General features: G+C 19.2%; 4 protein-coding genes across 4 annotated transcripts in view; 3 read left to right on the forward strand and 1 right to left on the reverse strand.

Moving 5' to 3' along the window:
* PF3D7_1308000 (conserved Plasmodium membrane protein, unknown function) overlaps positions 1–1701 on the forward strand; it is a gene marked incomplete at both ends in the record, with an annotated part of 2493 nt that extends 792 nt beyond the window's left edge. The window contains one exon of the mRNA XM_002808956.1: positions 1–1701. This exon is cut by the window's left edge and continues 792 nt beyond it. Coding sequence (XP_002809002.1) covers positions 1–1701 — 1701 coding nt within the window.
* A 967-nt stretch (positions 1702–2668) lies between these two features.
* PF3D7_1308100 (CCAAT-binding transcription factor, putative) lies at positions 2669–3127 on the forward strand (the record flags this gene model as incomplete). Its single annotated transcript, XM_001349772.1, has 1 exon — positions 2669–3127. One exon carries the CDS (start codon positions 2669–2671, stop codon positions 3125–3127), a length of 459 nt encoding a protein of 152 aa, XP_001349808.1.
* Positions 3128–3665: 538 nt separating this feature from the next.
* PF3D7_1308200 (carbamoyl phosphate synthetase) lies at positions 3666–10995 on the reverse strand (the record flags this gene model as incomplete). The annotated part of the gene is made up of 2 exons (XM_001349773.1): positions 3666–10765; positions 10968–10995. 2 exons carry the CDS (start codon positions 10993–10995, stop codon positions 3666–3668), a joined length of 7128 nt encoding a protein of 2375 aa, XP_001349809.1.
* A 3764-nt stretch (positions 10996–14759) lies between these two features.
* Positions 14760–15146, forward strand: PF3D7_1308300 (40S ribosomal protein S27; the record flags this gene model as incomplete). Its single annotated transcript, XM_001349774.1, has 2 exons — positions 14760–14926; positions 15065–15146. 2 exons carry the CDS (start codon positions 14760–14762, stop codon positions 15144–15146), a joined length of 249 nt encoding a protein of 82 aa, XP_001349810.1.
* Positions 15147–15255: the final 109 nt, after the last annotated feature.

The following is a 15255-nucleotide window of genomic DNA, read 5'->3' on the forward strand; positions in this document are numbered from 1 at the left end:
GCAAAATATTTTACTTTGTCAATGGATAATATAAATGAACAAGAAAATATATTTAAAGATGAAAAACAATTATCACGACAGATGTCTTATTATAATGATGCATATTATTACACTTCAGAAATGATATATAAAAATAATCGAAGAAATAAAGAAAAGTTTGCATTATATTTAAGATTAATGTCTTTATTTATTAATATTATTATTGGCATTTATTTAATTATATATTTTCCTCATACAAATAATGATATGGACACATTTGATGGAACCTTTAAAAATATGCATATAAAAGACCGAGAAGATATAAAAGATATAATATCAAAAAATTTAGAAATAAATAAGGATTACCATAACTATATGAAAAAGGTAAATTTGAATGTGAGTATATTGAATAAGCAAAAAGAGTTCTTTGAAAATAAAAGTATAGGAAATGGTAAAGCTAGTTCTAGTTCTAATTTTAGTTCTAGTAATGACAATAATAATAATAATAATAATAATAATAATAATAACAGTATGCATGTAAATACATTTGATAGAAGTATTAATAATGAAGACAGTCTTATCAATACTAATAATTTAAATAATAATGATAATAATAATTTTCTGAGATTTTTAAGGAATATTTTTTCACGTAATAATTATGAACAAGAAGATAATTTAAAATCCTCATCAAATCTTATTAATAAGGAAAAGACAAATAATAATACAAATGTTACAAATACAGGATATTATAATTTATACAAAAATAATAATAATAATAATAACATAATTGATGTTGAGAAAAATATATATTATGAAAAGGACAAGAATAATAATTTGAAAAAAAAAAACTTCAAAAATGTAAAAAATAATAATTATAATAGTGGTGTATATTATGTAAATGATAAAGATATGTTAAAAGATATAAAAACTAAAGAAGATGTTAATAATTTAATATATATGATTGACATACTTAATTTAATGGATGATGAACATATAATGACATATATATATAATGAAATGAATAAAATATATAAATATGCTATTTATTCTTTTTTCGGAGAATTATTAGTTATCTCAATAATAGTATTTTCATTATTTATTTTAAAAATATTGATTAAAGATAATAATAAATTTAGTGTCATTTTAACAATGTATGGTATATTTTATAAAATATTCTGTTATATATTTGCTCATTATGTATTATTTATGGGATTATATATCTTATCTATATATTATAATATATATATACATAGAGATATACTTACACATAGTTATAATTTCTTCTGTTATCATTATGTTTATAATAATTTATACATACATCTACTTATGTTATTCTATGCACTGCAAAATATCGTCTTTACAATAAACGATGCTTTTAATTGTATCAGAATGGTGTTCATCTTAATCAAACATGTAATTATTAAAATTTATGAAAAAATTACATGTAAAAATTTTATAACCTTTTACGAATTAAAAGAAGATAAATCGCCCCTCTCATTAACCTGTTTCAATAAACTCAAAAATAAATGTAACATGAATTGTAAATGTTGTAAGGATAAAAATTGTGTGGATATAGACATAGATGAAATGCATGACATAGATTATGAAAAAAATAAATTACCATTATTCCCAAATTTTAATAGAAAACCATATTGTAAAAATTTAAATATCAAAACGTATGAACAGTCATTATTGAATATGCGGAATCCAATATTTAAATGATAAAATGAAATATATATGTGTATGCTTAACTTGTTTTTTTATTTTTTATATTTTATATTTTAAATTTATATATATATATATATATATATATATATATATATATTATATAATTTCATGTTTATAAATTAAATTAATACAAAATGAATTCCAATTTTTTTCTTTCAAATTATATATAGAATGTTATATAAGAATTTTGAAATTTTTTTTTTTTTTTAATTTTAAATATTTACCTTAATAAAAGAATAAAATAAATTATATTTATTACTAATCGTATTATATCACATTATAATATATATATATATATATATATATATATATATATATATATATATGTATATATTTTATTTATTTAGTGATTTTTATGAAAATGTAAAATACAATTAAACTTTACATATATATATATATATATATATAATATTTGAATCAATATATTTTTAATCTTATTTTAATGTTTATGTGCATCCATATAAGTTCATGTGTGTATATAAAATATAAATAGATATATAAATAAATATTATATATATATAAAATATTTTAAACTTATTTTTTGGAAACTATTTAAACTTAACATTTTAAATAAATAAATAAATATATATATATATATTATCATATTCGAGTACACGAAGTATTATTGCAAAAAAAAAAAAACAAAAAAAAGTTAGGAAAAAATAAAATACAATAATTTTAAAACTATATATTCTCCATAATTATTAATATTATAAAAAATAAACATATTATTATATTAATAATGGAATAAAGGGATTTTACTAAAACAAATATATATATATATATATATATATATAATTATTTATATTTTTAAATGAAAATTCCTTAAACCCTTATGGTATAATATATATATATTTTGATAATTAACATTTTTTTTTATTTTTTCGCAACCTATCCATTTACATATATATAATATACATATTTTCTTTTAACCCCCCCCCCACCCTTACATTCTCACATAATGGAAAACCAAAACAATGAAGAACAAACTAATAAGATTAAAGAAACTTTATTTGGTCTTTCTACAGGTATTATTCAAAAAGCTATAAATAATAATGTTGATTTAAGAAATTATCGAATGAGAAAAGAAGCACTCGAGACACTAGGGAAATGTTTGTCTATGTTTATTTTATATATAACTGATGGAGCTATGGAATATTGTGAAAATGAAAAAAGATCTACCATACTGGTCAGAGATATTTTAAATTCTTTAGATGATTCTTTATTTCTAGATATACATGATGAATTGAAAAGACAGCTAACTATTCAAGAAGAAAATAATAAAACGGAAATATCAAAAGTATCAGAAAATGTACAAGCTCAATATGCTTCAAACAATGAACTTAATAATAATCAAAAGGAAGGGAAGCCAAAAAATAAAGATGATGATTTTGATATATTGTTACAAGCTCTAGAATAAGGAAAAAAAAACATATATATATATATATATATATATATATATATATATACATATATATAGTCCCTTTTGTATATACAGTTCCTCTTTTTTTTCGTTGAATTTTTTAAAAAAATCATAACATTTATAAATTATTATATAATTAAAAGAATTTATACATTTTAATGTTTATATATTTTTATTTTTTTTTATAATTAATAAATTTATTAAAATTATAAAATTATTTGTAAATTGAAAAAACCATTTTGGTTTATACATATGAGTGAATAAATAAAATTTGTATATATAACAAAAATTTATAAAAAAATAAATCAATATAAATTAATGATCATATTTAATAAAAACATTTATTAATATTTAAACGTAAATATAATTAAATAAATAAATAAATAAATATATATATATATATATATATATATATATATATTATATATTATATATTACTATTTATATATTTATACTTTTCATGTTGTTGAGGAATGAAAGTTAATAAATACATAAATAAGTAATGTTAAATCGAATTTATTGAATAATTTCTTGCTTATACCAAACTTATATATTCGTCATAACTCTTTATGGTATAGAATGATTTTCTTTCCTTTTGTCTTGAGAATTTTCTATATAATGAGTCAATAAAAAGAGAACAAAGTTTCATATTAGTTATTAAAGGAACCTGGAAATCTGATGCTAATCTTCTAATTTTATAACCATTTGAACTAACCTTTGTTTTTAATGTATCAGTTATATTAATAACCATTTCAACTTTATGATTCATAATTAAATCTGTTGTATTTGGTGATATATTTTCTGCATTTTTATTATGAACTTTAATAAGTCTTTGATGAAATTTAGAACCTTTATTAACATTAAAAGATTCTAAAAATTTAGAGTAGAAATCATACGTACCTTCAGTCGCATATATTGTAAATCCCATTAAAAATAATAATTGGAACGGTTCTTCAAAAGCTAATTTATTATTTAAATTTTTAATACTTATAAGTATTGATTTTTTGGGTAACTTCATACCTGTAGCTATTAATGATTTTAATAAAGCTTCATATTTATTTAAACCAAAACATGCTACTTCACCTGTAGATTTCATTTCTACACCTAGTATACAATCTGATCCATGTAATCTATTAAATGAGAAAATCGGTGCTTTTACAGCTGTATATTCTAAATCAATTAATGATATATTAATTGGTTTGACGTCATAACCCATTAATATCCTTGTAGCTAAATCTATAAAGTTTAGATTTAGAGCTTTTGATATAAATGGAAAAGTTCTAGATGCTCTTAAATTACATTCAATAATTTTTATTTCATTTTGATGACATATAAATTGTATATTAAATGGACCAGATATATTTAATGATTTTGAAATCTTTTCGGATATTTTCTTTATTTTCCTATGTGTTTCAACATATATATTTTGTGCAGGTAATATTAATGTTGCATCACCTGAATGTACACCAGCATTTTCAACATGTTCAGATATAGCATAATTAATTATTTTACCATTTTTACTAACACAATCTATTTCTATTTCTTTAGCATTCTCAATAAATTTTGATATTACAACAGGATTATCTTTACTAACAATAGCTGCCTTCATTAAAAAGTTTTTTAATTCTTCAAAACAATTTACAACTCTCATAGCTGCACCAGATAATACATACGATGGTCTTACTAATACAGGAAATTTTACTTCATTAGCAAATTGTATAGCCTTGGATAATTTTGTAAATTTATTCCATTTCGGTTGATCAATTTTTAAGGAATCACATAAGTGCGAAAATTTATTCCTATTTTCACAACAATCAACACTTTGTGCACTTGATCCTAATATATTTACATTATTTTTATATAAACTAAATACTAAATTATTTGATGTTTGTCCACCAAAAGCTATAATCACACCATTACTATTTTCAAAGTTATATATAAATTTTATAACTTCTGTTGTTATTTCATCAAAATATAGACGATCACTTTCATCATAATCTGTACTTACAGTTTCTGGGTTACAATTTATTAATATAGCTTTATGGTTTAATTTTCTTATGGTCTTTACACAATGTATAGCACTCCAATCAAATTCTACAGAACTACCAATACGATAACAACCACAACCTAATACAATAAAACATTTCTTTTTCTCTTTCTCTTTTTCATTCCTATTATCGATTATTTTAAAACCTATATCATTATATTTTTCATTAAATATATTTTCGTTCCCTGAATATATAACAGATGATACATCTGATATTCTTGAAGATGATAAAGAATTATAGCTATCATAACCATCATCATTATAATAATCATTATCCTCCTCATCCTCCCCATCATCATCATCATCATCATTATCATCGTCATAGTCATCTTCTTCATCTTCATCATAATAATAATCATCATCATACTCATCAGTATTCAATTCTTCACTACTTAAATAATTATCATTACTTAAATCGTCATTGTTACCTTGTGACGAATGTGTAAAATAATATATATCATTTTCATCTTCATAATATTCTTTTTTATTTATATCATCAACATAATTATTAAACTTCGATTCAATATTGTTACTATTATATTCATTATTCCTTTTATGATTAACATAATGATAATTCTTTTTGTCTTTATTTTTTCCCTTATTTTTTTCCATATTTTTTTCTTTATTTTTTTTATTTAAACCATTTCTTCTATGGCCCTTCTCATGATTGCTCTCTTTTTCATTGTTTACCATAAGCATCATCCTCTCATTTGTACTTCTACGATTGTTTAAACGATTATAATGTTTGTATGTATGATCCATATTTTTTTCAATACAATCATTTTCTAAATTATCATTTCTATCCTTTCCATTTACAAATGCACTAGCATTATTATAATTAGAACAATTCATATTAACATTATTATTATATTCATCATTTAAATTTTCGTTATCTATTAACTCTTTCATCTTATTAATTTTGTATTCATTATTATATACGGAATCTACAACATAATAAGAATTACCAGGGTTTTTATTAGATATACTTTTTTGCTTAGATAAATACATATCCATATTTTTATTATTCCCTATTTCTTCATCTGATGTATTAAAATTATCTAAATATAAATGATCATTAGTTGAATGTGATGTTCCATTGGATAACTCATCTACTATATTATTATTTAATCCCATATCTTTATATTTATTTTTCTTATATGTTTTACATTCATCATTTATATTTTTTCCATCCATATCCTTTTTCCTACAATCTACATTATTAATTACACTATTATAATTATTTTCCTTTTTTAAATTTACCATCACAATATCTTCTTCATCACCTTTCAATAAAGAACTATTCTCTTTATTCTTATTATTAATAACACTATTTTGACCTTCCATAAATACTGTTGTAGTATTTATATCTTCTCGTTTTTTCGTATCATTTTCTAGTACATTAACATCAACGTTTGCTTTATTCATATTCTCATTATTACATGAAAAGTTATTATTTGAATTTTGTGCACTTAAAATATTTGTATCATCAGATCCTATACTCTTTTCTTCTTTACCATATATATGATGGCTACCGGCCCTTTCAGATACACAATTTAAGTTTGTTTCAACATTTTCATTATTCGATATAGAATTATTGGAATTGTTTATTGTAACTTTTATATTTTTGTTTATAGATATATCATGACAAATATTATTTTCTATATTAATATTATTTGTATTGATACAATTAGAAGAATTATTATAGCCATAGGATTCTTTATTCAATTTACATTTATTTTCTACATTTCCAGAATTCATATTATTATTATTATTATTTTCTTTGTGTAATTGTGTATCCTTATCATCAACTAGTTCATTATATAAGTGGTTCTTGACATGGACTTTTTTCTTATTTGCATTTCGTTTATTATTAAGCGTGCATATCTTTTTCCTTTTCATATTTAATGGGAGAACATCATGTTCTTGACCTTGATAAGTTAAATATAAATAATTAGTTAAAGCCGGAAATTCGGCTGATAAGGTATCAATAACTTTAATATGTGGAAATAATCCTAGCTTTTCTCTATATTTCATAACATCATTTTCTGTAACCCTACATGAGCTAATATTATTATTATTATTATTATTATCGCTTGTGTTGAAGGATAAGTAGTGAGCTATTTGCTTATCACTAAAACCATGCTTCTTAAAATACTTCAAATCATTAAAAGATAATTGCTCTAATTTTAACGTTTTCAACTTATTTTGTAAATTATATATATTATAAAATTTATGTAAGAACCAATAATCAATATGTGTCAGCTCATGTATTTTATCCATAGGCATATTTAAATGGAAAGCTTGATGTATAGCATCAATTCTTTTTGGTGATGGATTTTTTAATTCTTCAATAATTTTCTTTTCATCCCAATCTATACAATACGTATTACTAAATCCTAAATAATTATCATCAATACATCTTAAAGATTTTTGTATAGATTCTTCAAAGGTTCTACCTATAGACATAACTTCTCCTACACTTTTCATACTACTATTCATTGTATTAGAAGCAAACTCAAATTTATTTAAATCCCATCGTGGTATTTTTGTTGTAATGTAATCTAGAGAGGGTTCAAAACAGGCAGTTGTTTTTTTAGTTATGCTATTTTTTAAACTTATCAAATCATATCCCAAGGCTATTTTTGCTGATATATAAGCAAGTGGATAACCAGTAGCTTTAGAAGCTAATGCTGAACTTCTACTAAGCCTAGCATTAACTTCAATAATACAATATTCTCCTGTTTGTGGATTTATACCAAATTGTATATTACATTCTCCTATAATATTTAAATGTGTAATTACCTTTAATGCTATTTCTCTAAATTTATAATATTCATAATTACTTAATGTTTGTGAAGGTGCAACAACTATACTATCTCCTGTATGTATACCTAATGGATCTATATTTTCCATATTACATATAGCTATACAATTATTTTTATTATCTCTTAATAATTCATATTCTATTTCTTTCCATCCTTGTAATGATTTATCTATAAATATTTCATTATCAGTTTGTAAAAATATTTTATTACATTTTTCGATAAGTTCTTCTTCATTATTTATGAAACTACTATTTAATCCTCCTAACGAAAATGTTGTACGTACTAATATTGGATATCCTATTTTATTAGCTATATCAATAGCTTGATTAACATTTTTTGCACTACCATATGGAGCTATTCTTTCATTAATTTCTTTTAATTTTTCAGCAAATAATGTTCTATTTTCTGTTATTCTTATAGATTCTAAAGATGTACCTAAACATTGACAATTATTCTTTTTCAATACTTTTTTTTGATCTAACATTAAAGCACAATTTAAAGCTGTCTGACCACCAAATGTACATAAAATAAAATCAGGTTTTTCCTTTTTAATAATTTTTTCTACAAATTCACAATTAACTGGTAAAAAGTATACCTTATCTGCCAAACCTTTTGATGTTTGAACAGTTGCTATGTTAGGATTAACTAATATAACATATATACCACATTCTTTTAAACTTTTAATTGCTTGTGTTCCTGAATAATCGAATTCTCCTGCTTGTCCTATACATAAACCACCACTACCTAAAAGAAGCACTTTCTTTTTTATATAAATAATATTATATCCTAAATATTCTCTATATTGTTTTTTCTTATTAAAGATATCTAAAAGAAAATTCTTAAATAAAAATGATGTATCTTCAGGACCATTATTACCCTCAGGATGAAACTGGACACTATAAAATCTTCCATTTTTATGTGAAATACCTTCTATAGATTTATCATTAGCATTTATATAACTAATCGCAAGCTCTTTTCTTTTTAAAATTGATTTTTTCTTTAAACAGTATCCATGATTTTGTGAGGTAATGTAACATATATTATCTACTAATTGTATTACGGGTTGATTAACACCTCTATTACCATATTTCATTTTATATGTGTCACAACCTAATGATATACCTAATAGTTGATTACCTAAACAAATACCAAATATAATTTTATTTTTTGTTAAACTATCTTTCAAATTTTTTATAAGGAAATCACACTTTTTAGGATCTCCAGGACCATTAGATAAAAGAACTGCATCATAATCTATATGATTAAAATTGTAATAATAAGGTACAATAATATATGTTAATGGAAGATCCATACCGTGTCTTATTAAATTTTTGATTATACTATTTTTAATACCACAATCAACAATAACAATAATTTTTTCTTTATGGTCTACTTTTCTTTTGTTTACCAAATTAAGGAATTCTTCATTTTTCATTTTCTTTCTAATATAAGTAGAATAATCATTATTTAAATTAAATTCGGTATGTTCATTATTTGGTGCATTATTATTATATTGGCTATAAAAGACCTTACTATTGACATTATTATCCTCATCTTTCTTTATATAATCAACCTCGTTATTGTTGTTATTTTTGTTATTTTTGTTATTTTCGTTATTGTTGTTTTGTTCTATTTTATTATTAGATAGAATATTTGTATTTTTATTAACATCATAATATCCATATTCATCTACATTATTATAATGAAAGCTAGCATTTTCTTCAAGGTCAATTAAATATTTATCATATTCACATATACCATATAACTTAAAAAAAGAATCATTTTTATCACTACTATTACTAAAATTACAATTATGAAGATCTTTCAGATATTCTTCAGATGAAGTTATTAGGTTCATTTTATCTCTTAACAATGTATGATTAATAACATTTTTCGATTCACTTTTATCAAAACTAGAGATACTTGGACAATTATTAAAATTAGAAATACTACCATTAATTTCATTATCATGATCTTCCATTGAAGAATCATTAGTAATCATTTCATTGGTATAATTAAATTCTTCCTTATTTTTATAATTATATGTAATATTATTCAACTTAATAACACGTATAAAATGATTACATACATATTTTAGAGTATCTATATTACCAGGATCAAAAAGATTAATTTCTTTATATAATTTATTAATATGTTGTCTGTTTTTATATATAACTATTTTACCTAACATACTACCTTTTTCTCTTAAAAGTTTTGTTAAGGCTCTTGTATCTATACCACCTATACATGGAATTTTATAAATCTTTAACCATTCACTTAAGGTAATATAAGAATTGTAATGATATGATTGCTTCGAATATTCACAAATAACTAAACCTTGTACTTGAATTTTATTACTTTCAAAATTTTGTACTAATCCAAACGTTTCATCATGTTTTACTTTTTCAATACCATAATTACCAATAGAAGGAAATGTTAAAACTAATATTTGACCAAAATAACTTGGGTCCGTTAAAGCTTCAGGATATCCAACCATAGCTGTATTAAATATAACTTCACCTGTAACAATAAAATCTTCATTTTCTAATCGACTATTTTTATATAATAAATCATCTTTCAAATTGTTTTCTTCATTATTACAAAATGAATTATTACTATTCTTGCTATTATCATTATTAATAATATTTCTATACTCCTTATGACATGATATACTATTATTTCCTTTACACCCTTCGTAACCTACACTGTACCCTACAAATTCGTTACCATCTTCAAGAATTAACCTCCCAACTGTTTTAAAATCTATAAGAACAAATATATATATATATATATATATATATATAAATTATATTTAAAAGAAATATACATAAGAAAAATGCAACATCACAACAATGTTGAAAAATTTATATACTTGTATGGTAGCATTGTACATATTATGTATATATATATATATATATATATATATATATTTTTTTTTTTTTTTTTCATTTTTTAAATAATATACCTAAATCTGGCCAAAATTCTGAAGTCATCTTTAGCTTCTTCTTTTTTTTTTTTTTTTTTTTTTTTAAATAATACAAAAACTCAATATAATTATTATATACTTCGTAAATTTAGAAACACAAAAATCAAGATGAAAGAGAAAAAAAAAAAAAAAAAAATTTCAGATTTTATTACATATAAAAAGTAGAAGGACGTTTTAATTTATAGTATTCATATTCGTAAAACATAGAAAAATATTTAAAATAGAAAACTCTTTCTGTTATAAAGGAAAAAATACAAAATTTAAAAGGTAAAAATATGTTAAATATTATGAGAAAAGGTTAAGCATATATATGTATATATATATATATATATATAATATATAATATATAATATCTTCTTTTTTTGCTGGAATGTAAGAAAAGTTATTATTATAATATATTAAATTTTGTTCTACTTTTTTCTTTTTTTATTTCAGCATTTTCTTATATATATCTAATTACAATTATGTAAAAAAATATTATATATATTTTTATTTTAATTTATATATATACATTTTTTTTTTTTTTTTTCTCTCATAAATATATATATATATATATATATATTATATATACATATAATATATGGATATATTATTCTTAAAGATATAAATTATTTATCTATTCAAAAGTAAAAAAGGATTTCATTATTATATAATATACGTATAAGATATATTAATATATATATATATATATATATATATATGTATATATATTATATATATATGTTATATATTATATATATTTATATATATATTTTTCCTATTTTATTATAATACCCTTTTGAATATTTTAAATATTTTAAAAATCCCCATTTTAATATTTTATACCTATTTTTGTTGTATTTTATTTTATCATTTTACAATTACTTCTTGTTTTTTTTTTTTTTTTTTTTTTTAATTTTAAGCACTAAGGAGAAAATTTGACTTTACTATGCTATATTAAATAAATAAATAGATATATATATATATATATACATATAATATATATGTATATATATAATATTATTATATATGGGAATATATTATATGTATAAAACATATTTATAAAAAAATTTGCTATTTTTAAAATATATAAAATATATAAAATATATAAAATATAATTATATATATTTGATGTTATTTTATGATAATATTTTATCAATATATATATATATATATATAATAGGTTTAAGAAATGATAGAAAATTAATGCAATTATTTTTATTTTATTTTATTTAATTTTATTTTATTTTATTTCATTTTATTTCATTTTATTTTATTTTATTATTATTTTTTTTTATTTTAATGATTAATTTTTTCTACATAATCTTTAATACTACCATAATTAGTATTATTAAGTATATATATTTATATATGTTCATAATATATAATATACATATAATATATATAAGAACAAAATTAAAAAAAAAGGAAAACAAACAAACAAAAGAATCATCTCTTCTGTGGTAAAAAAAAAAAAAAGAAGGATACTTCATATTGAAGAAATAATCACATTCTTTTTATATTATTTTATTTTTATATTATTTTATTTTTATATTATTTTATTTTTATATTATGTTTTTAAAATATTATATCCGTTCTCTTTAATTTCCATATAAGAGAAGATTTATATACAAAAAGATAAAAAAACAGACAAATTCATTATTCATTATATTATTGGAGGAAATGAAATATTACTATTAAAAGCATATAATTGATTTTTACTTATAATAAGATAGTTCCATGATTTTTTTGATATCCCCTTATTCGTTTTTTATTTTATATTTTTTTAATATTAAAATATGTAAGGTTCTATAAAAATACATTTTAACATGAATGTTTATAAATTTACAAAATAAACCTTTTATAAAAAGATAGATAACATTATAATTTTATATTAAAAAAAACATACATATAATATATATATATATATGATAATATTTAATATATTTCAATTTTATTATAAATATTTTTTTTATTTGGTTAAGAAATTCACATTTAAAATGAATGAATGAATATATCACATTATTTTATAATATAATAAAACATTTATTATTAATATCTTTTAAAAATTTGAATAATTAAAAATATTCAATTTGGTTTATATATATAATAAAATTATATATATCTTAAATTTCATATAATACTCATGAAATATATAATTAATATATATTATTAAAATAATAAATTAAAATATATATAAAAATATAAAAATATATTTATATATATATATATATATATATATATTATATTATATATAATAATAAAATCTTTTGTATACCTTCTTCACCCCTTTAAATGCTTTTATATATTATATAATATATATATATAGTAAATAAAACATATTATATATATATAACCATATAAATATTTAAAATATATATAAAATAATATATAAGAAAAAAAAAAATACCATATATATAATAAATATATAATATGTTTGTGATGAAATAAAAGGGTTAATTTATTTTTTATGTTTATTGTAAATATTTATATATATGGGTTATTGACAAAAATGTCACGTAAGAATCAAAGCAAAAAAAATAATTATATATAATATAATAATTATTATATTATATATATATATATATATATATATATATATATATTAATAGAAGTATCCAACTTATATAACTTTTAAATAAAATAAATATAAGTGCACTCCTAAGAAAAAAATATCACTAATAATAGATCATATATATTATATTTATAAATATTGATGAAGGATTTTTTTTTTATATACTTCTTAAGGTATTTATTATATATAATATGCACATATTTATATATTATGTATATTTTTATTTTACCATTGTTTTTATAAATTTATATATTATAAGCATATAATACATTAATATATATTGATAAGATTATAATATATATTATATATATATATATATAAATAATTACTAAACGAATAAATTGTACAAAGAAATATATTCATATTAGATATTATTATGTTTAAGAAATATAATATGCCTAAGCCCCCTATAGTTATTTCTTATTATTTATTTGTTTTTCTTTCCTAATAATTCTGAGCCGTACTTAAAAAAAAAAAAAAAAAAAGAACTGTAATTACATAAATGAATATAATATATAATGTTGTTTTATAATAATAATATAATATAATACATATATATATAATATATAATACATTTTATACGAAAATAATACTATTTTTTAATTATACAAGAAAAGTGGATATATATATATATATATATATTAAAGGAAAAAATAAAATTTAAAAAATTTTTATATTTTAATACATCATTATTTTATTTATATATATATTTATATGTATATAATATATTTTTTTATATAAATAAATTAAGATAATCTCATATAATATTTTATTAGAAGTATATATTATATATATATATATATATATATATATATATATAATTTTATATACACTATAATATAAAAATAAATAATAAATTTACAATTATAAATTTTTATTCTTAGTATTATTATTAAAAAAAAAAAACAAAAAAAGAAAAAGTAAACATAAAATATATATGTATATAAAATATACCTTTATATTTAAATATAAATATTTCATTTATTTTTATTTTAAAATATATCATAATATTTATTTAATAATAGGAAGAAATAAATAAATTATTTTTGTTTGATTTTTTTTTAATTTAAAAAAAAAAAAAGAAAAAAAAAAAAAAAAAAAAACTATATAAAATTATCTTTTATAAAGAAACAAAATATATAGTTCTTTTTAATTATATTATTATATATATAATACATTTTAATAATTTTACATTTTATAAAATAATATAATTCAAAATGAATGTCGATTTATTAAATCCAGATCCAGTTGAAGAATCAAAGAAACATAAATTAAAGAGATTAATTCCAACTCCTAATTCTTATTTTATGGATGTTAAATGCCCAGGATGTCTCCAAATTACAACTTTATTTAGTCACGCACAAAATGTTGTTTTGTGTGGAAGGTAATAAAATATATAATCTATTACGTAAATATGTATATCTAATCATTTATTAATAACAAAAAGGATGATACATATATATATATATATATATATTTTTTTTTTTTTTTTTTTTTTTTTTTTTTTTCTTTCTTTTTTTAGCTGTAACATTATGTTGTGCCAACCAACCGGTGGAAAATGTAAATTGACTGAAGGTTGCTCCTTTAGGAAAAAAATTGAATAAACTGTTTTATACCTCTTTTATAAATAAAAAAATAATAATTATAATAAATAGGGATTGCTTACAAATGATAAAATGAAATATACAGAATATATTATAGAATACTATAGTT

This window comes from Plasmodium falciparum (assembly GCF_000002765.6).
Source record: "Plasmodium falciparum 3D7 genome assembly, chromosome: 13".
NCBI classification, from domain to species: Eukaryota; Apicomplexa; class Aconoidasida; order Haemosporida; family Plasmodiidae; genus Plasmodium; species Plasmodium falciparum.